At 35.0% G+C, this 22,843-nt stretch overlaps 1 protein-coding gene across 1 annotated transcript in view; it reads left to right on the plus strand.

Moving 5' to 3' along the window:
* STPG2 (sperm tail PG-rich repeat containing 2) overlaps positions 1-22,843 on the plus strand; it is a 626,162-nt gene that overhangs the window by 246,151 nt on the left and 357,168 nt on the right. The window contains exon 11 of the mRNA XM_027544018.1: positions 6,253-6,412. Within this exon, the coding sequence (XP_027399819.1) occupies positions 6,253-6,412 (160 nt within the window). The remainder of the gene's footprint in view (positions 1-6,252; positions 6,413-22,843) is intronic.

Here is a 22,843-nt window from a genome sequence, read left to right on the forward strand (position 1 = left end):
GTCCTCCTTAGAAGATCCCATGCATGTACTGCTACACTCAGTGCCCCTAACCCTGCAGCAGGCCACCACTGACCCACGCCTCCACTGGAGACCCCTGGACACTCCCGGGAAAGTATGGGTCAGTCTCTTGTGGGGTCAAGGGAACTTCAGTTTAGATAATTAAAGTAAATATACTGAGTTAGACAGTAGGGAATATCAGTACAAAATAGAAACAAGCATGCAAGCAAGCAAAAGAACCAAAAAAGAATTCTAGAATTATAAAGGACAAAAATGTAAATGAAAATTGATCAATGCGACTTAATAGCAGATTTGATATAACAGAAGACAAAATCAGTGAACTCAATAAAATATAGCTCAACAGAAATCATTGAATGTGAAGAAAAAAATTGAACAAAATGAGAAGTTTCAGAAATCTTTGGGTCAGTGTCACATTTTCCAGCATATATGAAATGATAGTCTCAGGAGGAGAGTTGAGAAAGAAAGGGGCAAAAAAAAAGTTTGAAGAAAAGATAGCTGAAAGCTTTTCCAGAATTAATGAAAAACATGAATATACAAGTCCAGGAAGTTTGGTGAACTGTTAAGAAATATATTTATAAACAGAATCTGCTCTTAGGCATACAAAGTCAAATGGCTGGAAGCCAAAAACAAAAAGAACATCTTAAAAGTGAAAAATAGTTTACTACATACAGTGGAAATAATATGATTATGAATCTCTTATCAGAAATAGTAGAGGCCCAGAATCAGTGAGTGTTAGTCACTCAGTCATGTCCAACTCTTTGTGACCCCATGGACTATAGCCTGCCAGGCTCCTCTGTCCATGGGATTCTCCAGGTGAGAATACTGGAGTGGGTGGCCATTCCCTTCTCTAGGGGATTTTCCTGATTCAGGGATTGGACCAGTGCCTCCTGTGTCTCCTGCACTGACGGCAGATTCTTTACCATCTGAACCACCAGGGAAGCCCCCCACATCAGTGAAATGACATGTTAAATGCCAGGAGAAAAATAAGTGAATCAAGAATTCTCTAGCCAGTATAAGCATCACTGAAAAATGAAACGTGAAATAAAGACATCCTCAAATCTGTAAACCATAGCATGATAAAAGGAAAATTCATTCTGAGGCTAACTCAGGTTCAGTCTTTGTTCATAGTGTACTACATCTTAGGAGTCAACTTTGTGATTAAATGCTCCATATCTTGCTGGGGCTGAAGATTTAAATGTTGGTATTTGGTAATCAGAGATTTTAAAGATCAAAGCATACCTGCAGTTTAATATGTCCAAGATTAGAGAGTTTATGAAATTTCACATGTCAAAATGCCAGGGAACAAGGATCGGAAAAATTGAATTTTGAAATGAACTGGTCTTTGAGGCTTCAGGTCAGATCAGATCAGTCACTCAGTCGTGTCCGACTCTTTGCGACCCCATGAATCGCAGCACGCCAGATCTCCCTGTCCATCACCAACTCCCGGAGTTCATTCAGACTCACGTCCATCAAGTCAGTGATGCCATCCAGCCATCTCATCCTCTGTTGTCCCCTTCTCCTCCTGCCCCCAATCCCTCCCAGCATCAGAGTCTTTTCCAATGAGTCAACTCTTCACATGAGGTGGCCAAAGTACTGGAGTTTCAGCTTTAGTATCATTCCTTCCACAGAAATCCCAGGGCTGATCTCCTTCAGAATGGGCTTCAGGTCAGTTAGGATTTTAAGTGGTTAAGAATTCTGGACATGGGGAATTAGGGCCTTCGATTTTTAATTTTGTTGTTTTGTTGGTTGTTTGGGGCTTAAAATGCTAGGAACTTTCCTTTTAAATGTCCTATTGGTATTTCTCTGCAGGAAATGGAAATATCATTGAGGGTTTCATGTAGTCTCACAACTAATGGAAATAATAATGCTAATAATAATGATGGCAGTGAAAACAAACTGTAGTTCTTGTTATGTATCAAGCATGTTGATCTGAACAAAGAGATTGCTGCATGTTTCTCTAGCAAAGATGTCTTTATTTGAGATCAGCAGAGAATGACAATTTGGTGTCTGCAAACATGGTGTATGTGTGTGTGCTCAGTCACTTCAGTTGTGGCTGACTCTTTGTGATTTTATGGACTGTAGCCTACCAAGGCCCATTTCCTGGGATTATCCTGGCAAGAATACTGGAGTGGGTTGCCATGCCCTCCTCTAGGGGATCTTCCCAATCCAGGGATCAAACCTGTGCCTCCTGCATTCCAAGTGGATTCTTTACCACTGAACCACCTGGGAAGTCCCTGCAACCATGGTGAGTCATGTGCAAGTCCCTGCAGGGCAAGGGAAGGAGAACATTTTTGCAGAGATGAAAAGGAAGTTGGGAGGGCTATAGAAAACAGAGTCCAGGGTATTTCATTGGCTGAGTTCTTGCCAGGAAAGAAGAGGGTATTTCTTCCTGTAGGGCTTTACTATCATCCCAGGGTATGAGAGCTCCCTCTTCTGATCTTCTGACTATAATTAATTGAGGTTTTTGTTCATTAATGCTTTAATAGATACCATTCTAAGAATTTTGCATACATCAATTATTTTAATTCTATTATAATTTATGTCATTTTTAGATAGGACCCTGGCTTTCCAGGTGAAGAAGTCAAAACACCTTAGAATTTAATTTGCGTTAAAACATAACTTTTATTTCATCAGACATTTATGGCGTTTGCCCTCAGTCTCTATTTGCGTCTTTCAGTTTGTCCTCCCACTGTTGCCTCTGGGAAGTGAACATAACTGCAAGCACTGCCAAGGCCATCACTGGAATAGATTTTTTTTAAATTCACTTTATTTAAGCTAAAAAAATAACCTCTAAAATGGAATATTTAATGTTCTCTATTTTTTTTTTAATAACTGCCAGTTGAAAAGCTGGCATTTGAGTTTATGGCTTAAACTCATGTCCTAGGTTTTAAAAATTAGACCAGGAAGATGAGAGTCAAGTAGTTTTAGCTTTTGTGCTGGGACTCAGATTGTACTGCAAAACATGTGGGATATTCCAAACACAGGAACAGGATTCAAATACTGGGTAAAAAAAAGACATGAGAAATGTCTATTATATCCACTCATCAAATGCCTTCCCTATTTTCTGTGATGAATAAAGGATCACCAACAGAAATTTGATGATTTTACCTATACATACTATTTCCCCCTGAAATGGTGTATAAAATACAAAATATAGGTAGTGTTGTTGCTCTTTTTTTTAAAAAGTTACTTTATTTTTATTGAAGGATAATTGCTTTACAGAATTTTGCTATTTTCTGTCAAACCTCAACATGAATCAGCCATAAGTATACATATATCCTCTCCCTTTTGAAACTCCCTCCCATCTCCCTCCCCATTCCACCCCTCTAGGTTGATGCAGAGCCCATGTTTGAGTTTCCTGAGCCATACAGCAAATTCTCAATGGCTATCTATTTTGCATATAGTAATGTAAATTTCCATGTTACTGTTTCCATACATCTCACCCTCTCCATTATTGCTCTTAGACAGGCTTTCAGATTTGTCTTACTAATCCTAGGAATTAATTAATGAATGCCTAGAAAATTTGCCTGACATATTAATCTCTTAGATTAAATGAGAGTTGAAGATGAGTAAGAACAGCCTAGAAACATCAGTAAAGGACACAATTAGGGAATAAGACTTTATATTTTTGGGCTCCAAAGTCACCACAGATGGTGACTGCAGCCATGAAATTAAAAGATGCTTACTCCTTGGAAGAAAAGCTATGACCAACCTAGACAGCATATTAAAAAGCAGAGACATTATGTTGCCAGCAAAAGTCTGTCTAGTCAAAGCTATGGTTTTTCCAGTAGTCATGTATGGATGTGAGAGTTGAACTGTAAAGAAAGCTGAGCACCAAAGAATTGATGCTTTTGAACTGTGGTGTTGGAGAAGATTCTTGAGAGTCCTTTGGACAGCAAGGAGATCCAACCCGTCCATCCTAAAGGAAATCAGTCCTGAATATTCATTGGAAGGACTGATGCTAAAGCTGAAGCTCCAGTACTTTGACCACCTGATGCAAAGAACCGACTCATTGGAAAAGACCTTGATGCTAGGAAGCATTGATGGAAGGGGGAGAAGGGGACGACAGAGGATGAGATGGTTGGATGGAATCACTGACTCAATGGACATGAGTTTGAGTAAACTCTGGGAGTTTGGTTATGGACAGGGAGGCCTGGCATGCTGTGGTCCATGGGGTCACAAACAGTCGGACACGACTGAGTGACTGACCTGAACTGAACAGCTTTTGATAAAATGAAAATGTGTAGTATAATCAAGATCTTTGTAAAGTTTTCCTAAATACACAGAGTACTTTGTATATGAATGGTTTCTTTGTGTTTTGTGCTCTTTTATGCTTTGCTTTCACATACCACAGAGGCAGTCCTGAAAGATCTAAAAGTCCTCTTTGGAGCTGTTTTACTACCATTTATCCTCAGCCTACTTCTACTAAATATACTCCTAGTGTAGACAAGAAAGAAACAGTAATTGACATTTCTCAGTTGACTTATAGATTGTGGAGTTTGTGTTTGATGGAGTTGCGTGTAAGAATCTCCTCCACCAGTCATGATCCGTGCTTTTACCTTATTTAGTGATTCTTTGGAAGTGGGAGATCATACTGTGGGCCTGTGCATGAAGGTGATGATCATAGGGATTTAAGGATCAAAGAAAGTACGTTTTATAAAGTATGGCTCCTAGATGGACTTCAAAAGTATGCTTTCTCAGTATCAAAATGTGTTTGACTTATTTGAAACATTAAAAATAAACTCTTTTCTGTTTGCCTATACTTTGATTGTTCAGTCTTGTTTTCTACATTGAAATTAGCTTTTGTAGAATAGTAAGGTTGTGTATTAGATATTCAGTCATGTCCAACTGTTTGCAACCTCATGCACTGTCGCCTGCCAGGTTCCTCTGTCCATGGAATTCTCCAGGCAACAGTACTGGAGTAGGTAGACATTCCCTTCTCCAGGAAATCTTCCCTATCCAGGGATTGAACCCAGGTCTCCTGCATTGCTGGCAGATTCTTTACCATCTGAATCACCAGGGAATAGTAAGATTAGCAAACCCATTTGTAGATTCAGGGACCAATCTAAGTATTTGTTTTAACTAATTTAAACCTCACAGCAACTCAGTGACATAGAATATAAGTTCTGTCGTTTTCCCACTTACAGATGAAGACACTGGGAATTACAGAGGTTAAGTAGCTTGGTTAGGGTCCTACAGCAAGTAAGAAGCAAATATTTGGAACCAAAAACGTCTAGTGCTAGAACCTCCACCCTTAGCCACAAGACGAGTCTCCTGCCTGCCTGAAAATTATTAAAACTTAAAAAATATTATCTTTGTACATAAAACAGATGAACAGATTTGTTATATATAAAACATTATTTTTTGAAATTATTTGAAGAAAATGAGTTTTAAAAGTTTTCATTGAGGTAATTAGCTAATGGTTTGTAGGCATTAATTGTGTAACAAATATATAATATTTTTATTTTGTTTAGATTATTATAGTTATTAATATCCATGTGGTTTATGTTGATTAAAAATGTTAATATAACTGTAGAGCATGTTAAGAGCCATAAGTGATGAAAGGGGGAAGCCTTTTAACCTAATTGAAATCTATTAAAATGAAATAAGCAGTCTCATTTGTAGGATAAGTAAAGTATGCTCACATAGGATGGTAAAGCAGGAATAGTTTTGCTACTTAAAAAGATAAATAATCAGTGTTCTATAAAAAATTTGATTTTTATTGTGAAATTTGAAAATTAGAGTTTGATGTATATTATGAAGGGCTTCCCAGTGGCTCAGTGGTAAAGAATTCACATGCAATGCAGGAGATGTGAGTTGGATCCCTGGGTCCAGAAGATCCTATGGAGAAGGCCATGACAACACATGACAACTCCAGTATTCTTGCCTGGGAAATCCTATGGATGAGGAGCTTGGTGATCTATAGTCCATGTGATTGCAGAGTCAGACACGATTTAGCGACTAAACAACAATAACAACTATATTATGAAGACTAATTTTTTAAGAATGTGAATCTGTACTTCATGATTCTGTTCATATTAATTTTTTGTGAGTCAGTTTATAGTTCGTTTAGGAGAGGATAATTTAGGGATACTCTTTTAAATTTCTATTTTTAATAATGAAGTAAAAGTTTTGTATTTTTCTACGTATGTCATTTTATAGTGTGAACATCTATGCTACATCTTTCTGGAAATTTCCTATATGTTTATGCTGGTTCATTGAAATCTGTTTCAGGGTGTTCCAGCACCAGGTGCCTATGATGTTCAAAAATCATATGAGATGTCTCAAATTCAACATAAATACATGCCACCTCGTACTTTTGTGGCTAGAATAAAACATGCCTCCTTTCTTAGCACAACACCTCGGTGCCTGGACAAAGTGGATGATGGGCCAGGTAAGTAAAGATTGTCTTTTTAAAGATATGAGGAAAAAAATCTAAGGTTTCCTTATTAAAATAGATAATTGTAAATATATGTTTACATTTACCATGTCTCTTTTAAGTTTGCAGGACAAAAAATAAAAAAAACAAAAACCAAAAAACAACCTAAATCTGCTTATTTAGTGAAAGATGTTAGATTTTTTTCAACTGTACGGTTTGTTTGGAATTTTATATCTTTTAATTTTTCCAAAGACAATTTTACTAATTTTACTACAGCTAATAAGTCATCTCCTATTAGAGAAAAAAACGAACTCTAAATATGCTATATTATTAGAGGAGAAATAACTACTGATTTGGAAAATCAGTCATATACAAGGTATATATCTTGTACATATCATGCCAGTCTTATGGAATTATTTAAATTTTCCTCAAGTATTAAGAAAGCAACTATTTAAAAGCTAAATGTTTTTATCAGGGCTTGAAATACCAAAAGGAATTTTGATTTTTAGAATTGCAATTAGTTCAGCTACTAGTAATTACATTTTTGTACTAAAATATAATGAAATAGCTTTTCTTGGTAATGAAAATGAATTGGTAAGTCTATTTCATACCAGAGTGCTAAAGAATCAGAACATGAGTTTTCAACAGTAATTTACAAATGTATTGCCAATAAATAATCAAACTATTGTAATGAATCTTTATGAGACTATAAAAAGAAAAAAATGAAATAGAATAGAGAAAATTAAGAGATTTTAAAGAAGAATCAAACAGGAGAATATGATGGGTCAAACAAATAAGAATACTTGGGAAACCCTGAAATCCCCAGAGGCTTGCTTTATTTTTCACTTTCAAGAATCAGGTATATTACCAACTTACAGGTCCATTTGAAGTCCAAATTTAGCTTTCCTTAGTTTCTTTTTCACCTTTTGAGTTATTGTGCCATTGTATATTTGGTCAGGTTTTAGCTTTGTTTGAAATATCAGTAGAATTCAATTACCTTTACTGTGTCCATAACCACACTCAATATATGGTCACCCAGAAATGTTTTAGGGAAATTAATTCTTTGAAGTCGAGGTATCATCACTGTCACCAAGACCAAGAACAATCAATCAAGTAACAGATATCTATTCCAGAGTCCCTTAAAGTAGATTAGATTGGTTTTCATATTTTCTGAAGATTTTTTTCCTTTGCTTTTACTCTCATCTCCATAAAGTGTATTATAGATAGAATGCATAGTAAGAGTTTGAGTTAAGTTCCAGAATTGGAATATGACTTTTCATTACTTCAATATTTAGCCTCAGGCAAGTAAACTGTTTCATTAGTTTCTATTTTACAAAATTGAGATAATACTTGCCACCTACTTGACTCTCATGAGAATATGAAAGATTAATAAAACTATACTTCAAAGTCATTTTCAGAATATTTGAATCTCCTAGAAGTATAAAATCTTATTATAATATGAAACATGTTTCTTCTTAGTGCCAAGCCAGCAATAGCTTCTGAAAGAATTTGGGATAGGGAAATATCTTCATTATGAAGACAATTATTATTTGGAAGTCAAAGACATATGGGCTGTCAACGTCACTATACAACTGTAGATTAGCTAGTTAACTAAATGAAAAGAGTATATCACAATAAGCCAATACTTCATTAAGTTTGCCATCCTGCATCTTAAAGTAGCCTACAATTCAAATAAATGATAGCAGATATCCCACATGCCTCTATAATCAACACATTCGAAAAAATATATGCATTTCTGAAGCTATTACCTGATGCCATGATTATGAAATTTGATTTCCTCTGACACAATGTAGATACTGTAATATTATAGAATGATTCATTTTTTTGAACTTAATCTTAAAATATATAGTCCAAAATATGTCTCTTACATATATTTAATAGGTAACCAGGGCCAATTCAATTAATATCCATACCTTGTTTTGGTAATTGAAGATTAACTTCTGTTTGTCCTGTTACATTGATTTAATCTAGGAAAATAAGTCAGGTGTGTATCAACTCTCTGAATAGGTTCATCTTATTTTGTTGATTTTTGTTTAGGCTAGATTTTTTATCGACCAATATGACAAGCAGTTCTTAATTCTATAATAAGAATAGCCCATTTATATTTATAGTTCTTAATACCATTTAACTTTTGTTGGGGACAACTAGTATGTTAAATCTTTAGGCTTTTGTTTTAAATCATTGGTATATGATCAAAAGGTACAATGATAGTAATTCTGTTGGTTATATGTTTTGTGTCAACGTTTATCCCAAGAATGATATTCTTTCTTATCATATCTTCTTAGAAAAAGAGTGGGTTTTTTTAATCCCTAATATTTGTCATTTAAATCTTAGTAATTGTTTTACCTTAATACCAGTGATAAGAGCCATTTGGGTTTTATGTCAAATTATTTATCAGCCAGATAAAATTATTTTCTGTTACTATATATGTGTATTTGTATACATTTGGAACTATAAGACTGAGTTAATTTATAGAGCCTGATATTCATGTTTCTTCCTTGAGTCATGACATTGGCAAGAAGAATTGAGTGCTTTGCCTTACAGAACTTAAAGAACATGTACCTATAATAGAATAATAGGCAAGTTAAAAATTTATTACTGTCTGATATTTGTAGGTAAAAGTGGTAAGAACTGAGATTGATAAATGACATAATATGAGTTTGGTTGACATATGAATAGTATTCTTGGGACTCACAAACTTACAGGATATTCAATCACTGAACATTCTATAGCTGTGTATTTATTTCAAATTATTTTAGAACTTTTATTAACACTATGGAAGTGATTTTGTTTTATTCAAATGAAGTCTTTTCTTTGAAGTTATTCAAGAAGGATAAAACTCATTTTCATTAGTCTAAATTAAAGGAGAAGTAGTATAGTTGCAGTCAGTATACTGTATACCATTAAATGTTGTGTAACCAATAAAAACACATTTGAATCATTTAATGAGGAAGTTATTAAATGAGGTGTATCACATTATAAAGCAATCTACTCTTACACACCACGTTTTAATTCAGGGATATGTAAATGACTTTGTGATTAATCCAGTTCAGGTAAAGTAAAATTGTTAAGTGTAAAGAGAATTAAACATTATTTTTTCTCTCATATTTAACCTGTTTTTGGACATTTGGAGGAGGAAAATACTCAGCAAATTTAAAAAGAAAATGAATGAAAACATTGAGAATGTGGAAATTTGGGGACTCTTGTATCACAGTGGAAGTATAAGTTGATGTCAGTGATTCTAAAGGACAAGCTGGCAGAATGTTTCAAATATACATCCCATTTAACCTTAACATTCTACTTCTGTGATTCCTCTGTGAAGTAATTGATAATATGCCTGAAGTTTTACACATCAAGTATATTCATCCAAGAATACTAAAAATGAAAAGTTTTAAATATATTAAATGAAAGAAAATAGGTAATTCTGATGTAAAAGCTGAATAGAGTCCTATGAAAAATTTTAAAATGGTATATATCATTTAAACCTGATAATAGGATAGGATTAATTTGATCAGTCATTCAACAAATATGTACCAAGAGCCTCTTACATATTAAGCACTGTTCCAGGGACTTGTGATAGAGCCGTGAACAAGATGTAAACATTGTTTCATGGAGCAAAACTTTAGGCGTGAGACATTTAATAAATAAATGAATAAATAGATCAATAGGTTGATAAATGAGGGAAGGAAAAGAAAGAATACAAGATGGTTATACATGCTATGGAGAAAAATGAGAAAAAAGGAAGAATGGGAGTTCATTGTGGGTTCTGCATCAGTTTAAAAAGTGTTATCAGTGAAGAGCTTACTTGGAAAATAATATGTGATTAAACAACCTTAGGCTCATGAAAGATTTTGTTTTGCTTTTCAATTTTTGCTTTCTCTATATGAACATACACTGTTTTATAGTAAGTAAAAATGATTTAAAATTGTAATAAAACAATTGAAATTTAAAGCATAATTTTAATTAAAATCAATGTTTAAGTGAATAATAGATTAAACAATACATAGTATAAATATAACACTTGTAAGCTGAACATAACAGATACTGAGACTGTTTTTATATAGAAAGCATAGATCATTTCTAATGAAAACAGTGTGATTTATGTATCACATTCCTATGGGAAATTATTTTAGGAAACAAATATAATTCATCTTTGAAGTTAATTGAACACATCCCATGAAGATGTTTTTGTTCACTTTTTTAATAAATATAAGTGGTACCTTTGATATAAAAATCAGTGTAGTGTGAAAACTAATTATTTATTCTATTTTCTCAGTCGTTTGTAATATTATAGCTTCAGAAATACTAAAGAGTTTGTCAAAATGCAGTTCATCCCACTTGCTGAGTGCTGTTGCAATAAACATGTAATTTTTTGGCTTGTTGTTCTATAGCTTCCAGAAATGCTTTTGGGCTCTGAAAATGCAGTATAATTCTGAGTATAGGCAAAAATTGATCAGATCAATATTGGAAACTTGCTGATTTTATATCATTATTAAAAATAGTGAAATTTTATTACTGAAAGTAAGATAACTTTATTTGATTTGCTTTCAAATTGTTTTGTTTCTTTGGGTACTTCATATATCAGGTAAATTCTTATTTATATACAATTTGAGAAAGATCAATTTATTTACTAGGTGTATCTTAAAGGTAAAATTACCCTGTATGTAGTATACAGAAAATGAATTTTCTGAGTCATTCACTTTTTGTATACTAAAGAATCTTTGAAGACAATGGAAAAAGCTTTATTTGAGGAGAAATTAACTATGTTGGGGGAGGGGAAGAAAGGACTGATGCAAAATATTTTAGAACACAAAGGTTAACAGAATCAAAATCTGAAATAGAATGGTAGCCTTAAAGCAGAAAATGGACTTTGTTTATTTAGGTGCAAGGTAAGATGTAAAGAATAACTGAAAATATATAGATTTTATATATAGAGATAATACAAGTGTAACTCTTTTTTTGTACTTTGCATTATTGCACTTTACTGATACAGCTTTTTTTTTAAAAAAAATAAACTGATGCTCTGTGGCCACCCTGTTGAGCAAGTCTATCCACACCATTTTTCTAACAGCATTTCTCACTTCCTGTCTCTGTGTCACATTTTGGTAATTCTCACAATATTTCAAGATTTTAATTATTATTATATTTGTTATGGTGACTTGTAGTCTGTGATCTTTGATATTACTGTTTTAATTGCTTGGGGACATCATGAACTACACCCATATAAGATGGCAAACTTAGCTGGTAAATGTCATGTGTGTTCTGACTGCTCCATCAACTTGTAATTCCCTCTCTCACTCTTTCAGGCCTCCCTATTCTTTGATACGTAACAATATGGAAATCAGGCCAATTAATAACCCTAAAATAGCCTATAAGTGTTCAAGTGAAAGGAAATGTTACATCCCTCACTTTAAATCAAAAGCTAGAAATGATCAGGTTTAGTGAGAAAGGCATGTTTGAAAGCTGAGATAGGCTGATATGATATAATATTGTTGCCTATAATCACTGTGCTATGCCTTAAATCTCTATGACTTATTAGTTTTAAGTTGCGTACCCTTAAATAACCCTTTAATAAATAAGAGGAGAGAACATCTCTCCTCTTATCCCATTCCCAGTCCCTAGTCACCACCATTTTACTCTTTTTTTGGAGTTTGACTTTAGATTTCCACATGTAAGTGATATCAATACAGTATTTTTCTTTCTCTCTCTGACTTATCTTAGTATAATGTCATTGAAGTCCATCTATGTTATTATTTCAATTGGCAAGATTTCCTTCTTTCTTGTAGTTGAACAATATTCTATTGTTTGTGTGTGGCATGGGCCACATCGCCTATATCTTTACCTTTTCATGAGCACTTAAGGTTGTATCCCTATCTTGGCTAATGTGAATAGTACTGCAATAAATATGGGAGTGCTTGTATCTCTTCAATAGTGCAGCTGCTCTTTATACAGATTTCTTAAACACAGAACGTGACATTACAAAGCATTCAACATGTACAGTATATAATAGCAAGCTTGGAAAGTACATAGTGGCAAATCCTCATGGAATCTAAAATAAGTATAATAAATGATGAATTTATAATTGCATATATATCTTTGTAGTAGATCAAAGCACTATGTGTTCAAAATTTTTTCACATTTCATCTGTAACAACAAAATATTTTGCTTATTAAATGATATGGTGACTTCAAGGAAAAAACAACTGTTTCACAAATTTATATAATCCTCAGTTATAATTCATGAAGATGTTCAGCTTCAGTGAGTGAACTGAAAGTTGCTCAATCGTATCCAATTGTTTGTGACCCCATGGACTGTAGCCCACCAGGCTCTTCTGTCCATGAAATTCTCTAGGCCAGAATACTGGAGTGGATAGCCTTTCCTTTCTCCAGAGGATCTTCCCAGCATAGGGATCGAATCGGGGTCTCCTGAATCACAGGCGGATTCTTTACCAACTGAGCTCTCAGGGAAGCCCTTGGACCTTCAAATCTGAATGAAGCTAATCAAATTAAATCTTAACAAAAATGTGTGAAAATATAATACAACTCTAAGTGGTCAGCCTTGCCTTCTAATGGAAGAAGTTGTCTCAATAGTTAGGAGGCTTCTTATCACTGGAGGTCTCTATTCATGAACTGAATGACTTAACTTTCAGGAATGCTTTGGGATAGATTTCTGCAGAGTGGGAAGTTGGATCTGAGAAACTTTAAGCCCCCCACCCCTTTGCACTGTGTCCAAGTCTAATAATTCTCTAAATTATGAGCAGGCAGCTAGCATAAGGGCTTCCCAGGTGGTGCAGTGGTAAACAATCCACCTGCCGATGCAAGAGACGCAAGAGATGCAGCTTCAACCCTTGGGTTGAGAAGATCCCCTGGAATAGGAAATGGCAACCCACTCTAGTATTCTTGCCTAGAAAATCCCATGGAAGAGGAGTCCAGTGGGCTACAGTCCATGGGGTCACAAAGAGTTAGACATGGCTAAGCACGTGCATGAATGTGGCTAGTATACAAGAATGTAAATTATACAAGAATGTAAATTATATTGTGATTGTAATACAAGAATGTAAATATTATATAAATTATACAAGATTATAAATTATTTTTTTCAAGATTATAAATTATAATGTGATTATAATGAGATTATTTATGAAGGAAATTTAAATTTATAGAGAATAAGGGTAAATAATACCATCTCTAATCTGTATTCAAAATTTTAGGACTTTTTCCCTAAAGACATCATATTAAATATTTCATTTTCACCTATATAATATAGGTCTAATTCCATTTTTGTCACTAATGTCATTGATAATAGTAGGTCTTGAATAGGAATCACTTTTAGCAAGAACAGTAATTTATCAACACTTCATAGTGTCAACAGACACTTTTCAGAATACTTTGTATGTATTAACTAGTTTAATTTTCACAACAATCCTGTAGTTACCACACTCTACAGAAAAAGTAACCAAATCTTAGTTTATGTTACTTGCCTAAACTCTTACATTTCGAAGATAGCAGGCATTCAAATATAAGATGTTGGCACATGGACCTGTGCTTTTAACTGCTGTTTTCTAAGTATAATTTTAATTAATAAATTGACATTAAATTTATAAATCCTTTTGTTATGAGCCTGATTAGAATGAATTCTTTCTCATTCCTTGGGGTTTTTATATGCCTGTATATATACATATATAAATGATCAAATAGAACATATAAAGATGAGTCAGTTGTAAGATAGAGACTCTATTAATAGTATGAGGTAGGTCAGTCCCTAGGCAATAATTTAACTTGACTTTATAAACAGAGTTTCTGAGGATGACATGCAGCCCCCTGATACAGTTTTAAGTGTAGACATCATCTTCATTTCCTGGTACCTTTTGCATTCCTTTGTATATAAGGGAAATGTATTTATAACTGAAGGATGAAGGAAGATCTCAGGGGAGAAGAGGATTAGAAGAAAAGCAGAAGAAAATGAAATGTATGATAATGCATCTGTTCTCAATATGCTTCTTGGACCAGGTTTTAGTTCCTATGGCAAGAGGAGTAAGAACTAGAAATGAGATTTTCATGAAAGATAGGTAAGATCTGGAATAAAGGCATTTCTAGAAAGATTTAAAAAGCAACATGAGACTCTAGGTCCAAGCAGTATTGCTTTAGGGACCAAAATGTGATAAAATGTCGACGTGTTGTTGAAGACACCCTTCTCCTTCAGGGAATCTATTTCATTAGGATGGGAAGGTCGAGCAGGATCTACATTGTTAACAAGCACCCAGACTAAGTCTAATGCAAGTGAGTTAGGATTTATCATTTCTCAATGTGTCACAGTTATCTTATTTAGGATTCGTCATATGTTTTCTTAAGTCATCCATAATTTTGAGTTATTTTCTAATTATTGAGTATGGAATTCTTACCCATATCTGTAGGTCCCAGCTCAAGCTAACAAAATGAGAGTGTTCCTATTCATTCTATTTGTTTTCCTGTATACTTCCCCCTTGGGCCTTAAGACAAACTGAAGCAATACCAAGAAACTTAATATATCAATATTAAACCAGGTTCTCCAGAAACAGACCCAGAGATAAGAATTAAAATTATTTATTAAGGAGGTATCTATGAGAAATTGGTAAAAGATTGGGAAAAACAGGAATTGGAAGGGGTGGAAGCCCAGCAGAAATGCAGTCTATGGCAAAGTCCTACAGAGGGAAGCCTAAGTTTAGCCTGATCACCAAGGGAATAGGGGTCTTCCCTGGTGGCTCAGACGGTAGAGCATCTGCCGGCATTGCGGGAGACCTGGGTTCGATCCCTGAGTTGGGAAGAGCCCCGGGAGAAGGAAATGGCAACCCACTCCAGTATTCTGGCCTGGAAAATTCCATGGACAGAAGAGCCTGGTGGGCTACAGCCCACTGGGTCGCAAAGAGTTGGACACGACTGTGAGCGACTTTCACTTCACTTCAGTAAGTTCTTACATTATGATAGACATCACGATAATCACTTTGAAAGCAAGGCCTAATTTGAGACTCCAAGGGGATACTTGCAATGCAAGCTATACCTAAAAGCTGTCCTGTTCAGAAACAAAAGTACTGACACTTTCATACTTGTATATCTATCAGCCATTGATTAAGGGCTGTCTTGGGGGCACATAAAATCCCATGTACATCTGAATCTCTGAGCTTATAGGCAAACTGGGCTCCTGACAGCATTCTTCTGAAAAACAGCCATAGATGCTGGCTGCTGTAAGAAAAAGTACACAGTAGTTGGAAATGTGTAAAATGTACTAACAACAATCTGAGAAATCTGGACAGAGCACTGACATTATCAGCTTACCTGAAGTTTTTTTAATTTTTATTTTTATTTTCATTGACTTAACTGTCTTTTTATCATCAGGTTTTTTTAAAAGTTATTTTTAATTGGAGGATAATTGCTTTACAATGTTGTGTTGGTTTCTCCCATACAACGTGAGTATACATATATCTCCTCCCTCTTGAGCCTACCTCCTCTGTCCCATCCCACCCCTCTAGATCATCACACAGCACTGGGCTGAGATCCCTGTGTTATATAGCAACTTCAACTAGCTATCTCTTATATGCATGATTGTGTATATACATCAGTGCTACCTTGTCAGTTTGTCCCACCCTCTCCTTCCCCCTCTGTGTAAAAAATCAACAAATATTGTAAGGTTGTACTCTGGCCATCCACTGTGCTGGATACAATGATTTTGGAAATGCAAAAGGAAATTCAATTTAATCGAATATTTGTAAGCTGAGTTAATTCACAATTTATCTTTTTTAAGGCTTTTTTTTTTTTTTTTTTTTTTTTAGGACTGGACCTTTAAAGGAATTTAACAAAATGCACCTTAGAAAGTCCAAAATTAATAACCTAAGCATGGGGGTTGCTAGACTAATCCATTGATTGATATTTAAGATAAATATAAAAAGTATTTATGTTATTCCATTTTATCAGAATACTGTAAGTTACCAAAGTAAAGCAAATTATGTCAGCAAAAGTAAAGCAAATTGTACTGGACAGACTTTGCATTTTATGATGCCAATTATTTGATATGATTCTTTCCTTCTTCCATTAATGGATTCATTCTTCCAATAAATGTAGTGAGCAGCTAATTTGCACCAGGCAGTAACTGAATTTCTGAAAGTAAATAGAAAAAAGATATTTCCTGCATTGTGTGTGTGTGTTTGTGTGTGTGTGTGTGCATGTGCTCACGTAAGCATGCTCAGTCATGTCTGACTCTGCAATGCCATGGACTGGGATTTTTCAGGCAAGAGTACTGTAGTGGGTTGCCATTTCCTACTCCAGGGGGTCTTTCCAACTCAGAAATCCAAACCCACATCTCCTGTGTTGGCAGGTGGATTCTTTCCCACTGTGCCATTAATAGAGTTTAAAATATAAGCTTTTCAAAGGTAATATGGTGGCACAGTGGTAAAGAATCTTCTTGCCAGTGCAGGAGACATGAGTTCAATCCCTGGGTTGGAAAGATCCCCTGGAGAAGAAAATGGCAACCTACTCTAATATTCTTGCCCAGGGAATCCCATGAACAGAGGAGCCTAGTGGGCTATAAAACATGGGGTTGCAAAGAGTCAGACATGACTTAGCTACTGAAGTACAACAAACAACATGCAATTATAGTTTATATTTTATAATTTTGTAATTTTAAGTCATGTTTATCATTAATTTTTAAATATTTGAGTTACTTTTTTTGTATTCATTAGAACATAAGTAAAAATATTTTCTAAAATGCATTTAATAAAAAGCACACACTTGTACTCACCATGAAAAACAAAATATATTGGTTTTAAATATCAATAATGCATTATATGTCCATAAGGGCTACTATATCCTGTTACTATTTTTGTTTCTTTATGAGCTAATATTTATATGTTGTGATAATTAAACAGTGTATTTGTTGTTCTTTCTTGAACACATTCTATTGAAAGTAACTTGATGTACTAGGATAAAAATAAACTCTAGATTCTGACAGAATGCATTCTAATTGGGGCTTATTTATGAGCTAAATGACCCTAAGCAAGTATCTCACTTTTCCCTTCCTATTCCTTTAATATGAGCATTCATCTCATTCTTAATGTGACCAATGTAGTCCTTATGTATGAGAAACAAGAGCACCTTTGATTAATTCAGAAACTATGACCAATATCTTTAATTCATGTTTCTTTTTTCTTTTTTTTGTGAAGATTTTGTTTGGTCTTCATGCTATATTTCATTTCAGTTTTATTTATTTATTTTTTACTTTACAATATTGTATTGGTTTTGCTGTACATTGACATGCATCTGCTATGGGTGTACATGTGTTCCCCATCCTGAATCCTCCTCCCACCTCTCTCCCTATCCCATTCCTCTGGGTCATCCCAGTGCACCAGCCCTGAGCAATCTGTATCATGCATTGAACCTGGACTGGTGATTTGTTTCACATGTGATAATTTACATGTTTCAATGTCATTCTCTCATATCATCCAACCCTCGCCCTCTCCCACAGAGTCCAAAAGACTGTTCTATACATCTGTGTCTCTTTTGCTGTCTCAAATACAGGGTTGTCTTTACCATCTTTCTAAATTCCATATATATATGTTAGTATACTGTATTGGTGTTTTCCTTTCTGGCTTACTTCACTCTGTATAATAGGCTCCAGTTTCATCCACCTCATTAGAACTGATTCAAATGTATTCTTTTTAATGACTGAGTAATACTCCATTGTGTATACGTACCACAGCTTTCTTATCCATTCGTCTGCTGATGGGCATCTAGGTTGCTTCCACGTCCTGGCTATTATAAACAGTGATGTGATGAACATTGGGGTACACGTATCTCTTTTAATTCTGGTTTCCTCAGTGTGTATGCTCAGCAGTGGGATTGCTGGGTCATATGGCGGTTCTATTTCTAGTTTTTTAAGGAATCTCCACACTGTTCTCCATAGTGGCTGTACTAGTTTGCATTCCCACCAACAGTGTAAGAGGGTTCCCTTTTCTTCACACCCTCTCCAGTATTTATTGCTTGTAGACATTTGGATCGCAGCCATTCTAACTGGCATGAAATGGTACCTCATTGTGGTTTTGATTTGAATTTCTCTGATAATGAGTGATGTTGAGCATCTTTTCATGTGTTTGTTAGCCATTTGTATGTCTTCTTTGGAGAAATGTCTATTTAGTTCTTTGGCCCACTTTTTGATTGGGTTGTTTATTTTTCTGGAATTGAGCTGTAGGAGTTGCTTGTGTATTTTTGAGATTAATTCTTTGTCTGTTTCTTCATTTGCTATTATTTTCTCCCATTCTGAAGGCTGTCTTTTCACCTTGCTTATAGTTTCTTTTGTTGTGCAGAAGCTTTTAATTTTAATTAGATCCCATTTGTTTATTTTTGCTTTTACTTTCAATATTCTGGGAGGTGGTCATAGAGGATCCTGCTGTGGTTTATGTTGGAGAGAGTTTTGCCTATGTTTTCCTCTAGCAGTTTTATAGTTTCTGGTCTTATGTTTAGATCTTTAATCCATTTTGAATTTATTTTTGTGTGTGGTGTTAGAAAGTGTTCTAGTTTCATTCTTTTACAAGTGGTTGCCCAGTTTTCCCAGCACCACTTGTTAAAAGAGATTGTCTTTTCTCCATTGTATATTCTTGCCTCCTTTGTCAAAGATAAGGTGTCTATAGGTGCGGGGATTTATCTCTGGGCTTTCTATTTTGTTCCATTGATCTATATGTCTGTCTTTGTACCAGTACCATACTGTCTTGATGACTGTGGCTTTGTAGTAGAGCCTGAAGTCAGGTAGGTTGATTCCTCCAGTTCCATTCTTCTTTCTCAAGATCGCTTTGGCTATTCGAGGTTTTTTGTATTTCCATACGAATTGTGAAATTATTTGTTCTAGCTCTGTGAAGAATACCATTGGTAGCTTGATAGGGATTGCATTGAATCTATAGATTGCTTTGGGTAGTATACTCATTTTCACTATATTGATTCTTCCAATCCATGAAAATGGCATATTTCTCCATCTATTAGTGTCCTCTTTGATTTCTTTCACCAGTGTTTTATAGTTTTCTATATATAATGGCACCCCATTCCAGTACTCTTGCCTGGAAAATCCCATGGATGGAGGGGCCTGATCGGCTGCAGTCCATGGGGTCGCTAGGAGTCGGACACGACTGAGCGACTTCACTTTCACTTTTCACTTTCATGCATTGGAGAAGGAAATGGCAACCCACTCCAGTGTTCTTGCCTGGAGAATCCCAGGGATGGGGGAACCTGGTGGACTGCCATCTCTGGGGTCTCACAGAGTCGGTCACGACTGAAGTGACTTAGCAGCAGCAGCAGCATATATAGGTCTTTAGTTTGTTTAGGTAGATATACTCCTAACTATTTTGTTCTTTTCGTTGCAATGGTGAATGGAATTGTTTCCTTAATTTCTCTTTCCGTTTTCTCATTGTTAGTGTATAGGAATGCAAGGGATTTCTGTGTGTTGATTTTATATCCTGCAACTTTACTATATTCGTTGATTAGCTCTAGTAATTTTCTGGTGGAGTCTTTAGGGTTTTCTATGTAGAGGATCATGTCATCTGCAAACAGTGAGAGTTTTACTTCTTCTTTTCCAATCTGGATTCCTTTTATTTCTTTTTCCACTCTGATTGCTGTGGCCAAAACTTCCAGAACTATGTTGAATAGTAGTGGTGAGGGTGGGCACCCTTGTCTTGTTCCTGACTTTAGAGGAAATGCTTTCAATTTATCACTGTTGAGGATAATGTTAGCTGTGGGTTTGTCATATATAGCTTTTATTATATTGAGGTACGTTCCTTCTATTCCTGCTTTCTGGAGAGTTTTTTTTTTTTTTTTTATCATAAATGGATGTTGAATTTTGTCAAAGGCTTTCTTTGTATCTATTGAGATAATCATATGGTTTTTATTTTTCAATTTGTTAATGTAGTGTATTACATTGATTGATTTACAGATATTGAAGAATCTGTGCATCCCTGGGATAAAGCCCACTTGGTCATGATGTATGATCTTTTTAATATGTTGTTGGATTCTGTTTGCCAGAATTTTGTTAAGGATTTTTTCATCTATGTTCATTAGTGATATTGGCCTGTAGTTTTTTTTTTTTTTTTTTTTGTGGCATCTTTGTCTGATTTTGGTATTAGGGTGATGGTGGCCTCATAGAATGAGTTTGGAAATTTACCTTTGTCTGCAATTTTCTGGAAGAGTTTGAGTAGGATAGGTGTTAGCTCTTCTCTAAATTTTTGGTAGAATTCAGCTGTGAAGCCGTCTGGACCTGGGCTTTTGTTTGTTGGAAGATTTCTGATTACAGTTTCAATTTCCATGCTTGTAATGGGTCTGTTAAGATTTTCTATTTCTTCCTGGTTCAGTTTTGGAAAGTTGTACTTTTCTAAGAATTTGTCCATTTCTTCCAAGTTGTCCATTTTATTTGCATATAGTTACTGGTAATAGTGTCTTACAATCCTTTGTATTTCTGTGTTGTCTGTTGTGATCTCTCCATTTTCATTTCTAATTTTGTAGGTTTGATTTTTCTCCCTTTGTTTCTTGATGAGTCTGGCTAATGGTTTGTTAATTTTATTTATCTTCTCAAAGAACCACCTTTGGCTTTGATGGTTTTTGCTATGGTCTCTTTTGTTCCTTTTGCATTTATTTCTGCCCTAATTTTTAAGATTTCTTTCCTTCTGTTAACCCTGGGGTTCTTCATTTCTTCCTTTTCTAGATGCTTTAGGTGTAGAGTTATGTTATTTATTTGACTTTTTTCTTGTTTCTTGAGGTAAGTCTGTATTGCCATGACCCTTCCCTTTAGCACTGCTTTTACAGTGTCCCATAGGTTTTGGGTTGTTATTTTCATTTTCATTCATTTCTGTGCATATTTTAATTTCTTTTTTGATTTCTTCTGTGATTTGTTGGTTATTCTGCAGCATGTTGTTCAGCCTCCATATATTTTAATTTTTAATAGTTTTTCTCCTGTAATCTTACTGCATTGTGGTCAGAAAAGATGCTTAAAATGATTTCAATTTTTTTGAATTTACCAAGGTTATATTTGTGGCCCAGGATGTGATCTATCCTGGAGAAGGTTCCGTGTGTGCTTGAGAAAAAGGTGAAATTCATTGTTTTGGGGTGAAATGGCCTATAGATATCAATTAGGTCTAACTGGTCTATTGTATCATTTAAAGTTTGTGTTTCCTTGTTAATTTTCTTTTTAGTTGATCTATCCATAGTTGTGAGTGGGGTATTAAAGTCTCCCACTATTATTGTGTTATTGTTAATTTCCCCTTTCATACTTGTTAGCATTTGTCTTACGTATCGTGGTGCTCCTATGTTGGATGCATATATATTTATAATTGTTATATCTTCTTCTTGGATTGATCCTTTGATCATTATGTAGTGTCCATCTTTGTCTCTTTTCACAGCCTTTGTTTTAAAGTCTATTTTATCTGATATGCTTGCTTTCTTTTAGTCTCTATTTGCATGGAATATCTTTTTCCAGCCCTTCGTTTTCAGTCTGTATGTGTCCCTTGTTTTGAGGTGGGTCTCTTGTAGACAACATATATAGGGGTCTTGTTTTTGTATCCATTCAGCCAGTCTTTGTCTTTTGGTTGGGGCATTCAACCCATTTACGTTTAAGGTAATTATTGATAAGTATGATCCCATTGCCATTTACTTTATTATTTTGGGTTCAAGTTTATACACTCTTTCTGTGTTTCCTGTTTAGAGAAGATCCTTTAGCATTTGTTGGAGAGCTGGTTTGGTGGTGCTGAATTCTCTCAGCTTTTGCTTGTCTGTAAAGCTTTTGCTTTCTCCTTCATATTTGAATGACATCCTTGCTGGGTACAGTAATCTGGGCTGTAGGTTATTTTCTTTCATCACTTTAAGTATGTCCTGCCATTCCCTTCTGGCCTGAAGAGTTTCTATTGAAAGATCAGCTGTTATCCTTATGGGAATCCCCTTATGTGTTATTTGTTGTTTTCTCCTTGCTGTTTTTAATATTTGTTCTTTGAGTTTGATCTTTGTTAATTTGATTAATATGTGTCTTGGGGTGTTTTGCCTTGGGTTTTGGGACTCTTTGGGTTTCTTGGACTTGGGTGATTATTTCCTTCCCCATTTTAGGGACGTTTTCCACTATGATCTTAAGTATTTTCTCATGGTCTTTCTTTTTGTCTTCTTCTTCTGGGACTCCTATGATTCGAATGTTGGGGCATTTAACATTGTCCTGGAGGTCTCTGAGGTTGTCCTCATTTCTTTTAATTCTTTTTTCCTCTCTGTTTCATTTATTTCTACCATTCTATCTTCTACCTCACTTATCCTGTCTTCTGCCTCAATTATTCTACTGTTGGTTCCCGCCAGAGTGTTTTTGATCTCATTTATTGCATTATTCATTATATATTGACTCTCTTTTATTTCTTCTAGGTCCTTGTTAAACCTTTCTTGCATC

This window comes from Bos indicus x Bos taurus, chromosome 6 (genome assembly GCF_003369695.1).
Source record: "Bos indicus x Bos taurus breed Angus x Brahman F1 hybrid chromosome 6, Bos_hybrid_MaternalHap_v2.0, whole genome shotgun sequence".
Taxonomy (NCBI): domain Eukaryota; kingdom Metazoa; phylum Chordata; class Mammalia; order Artiodactyla; family Bovidae; genus Bos; species Bos indicus x Bos taurus.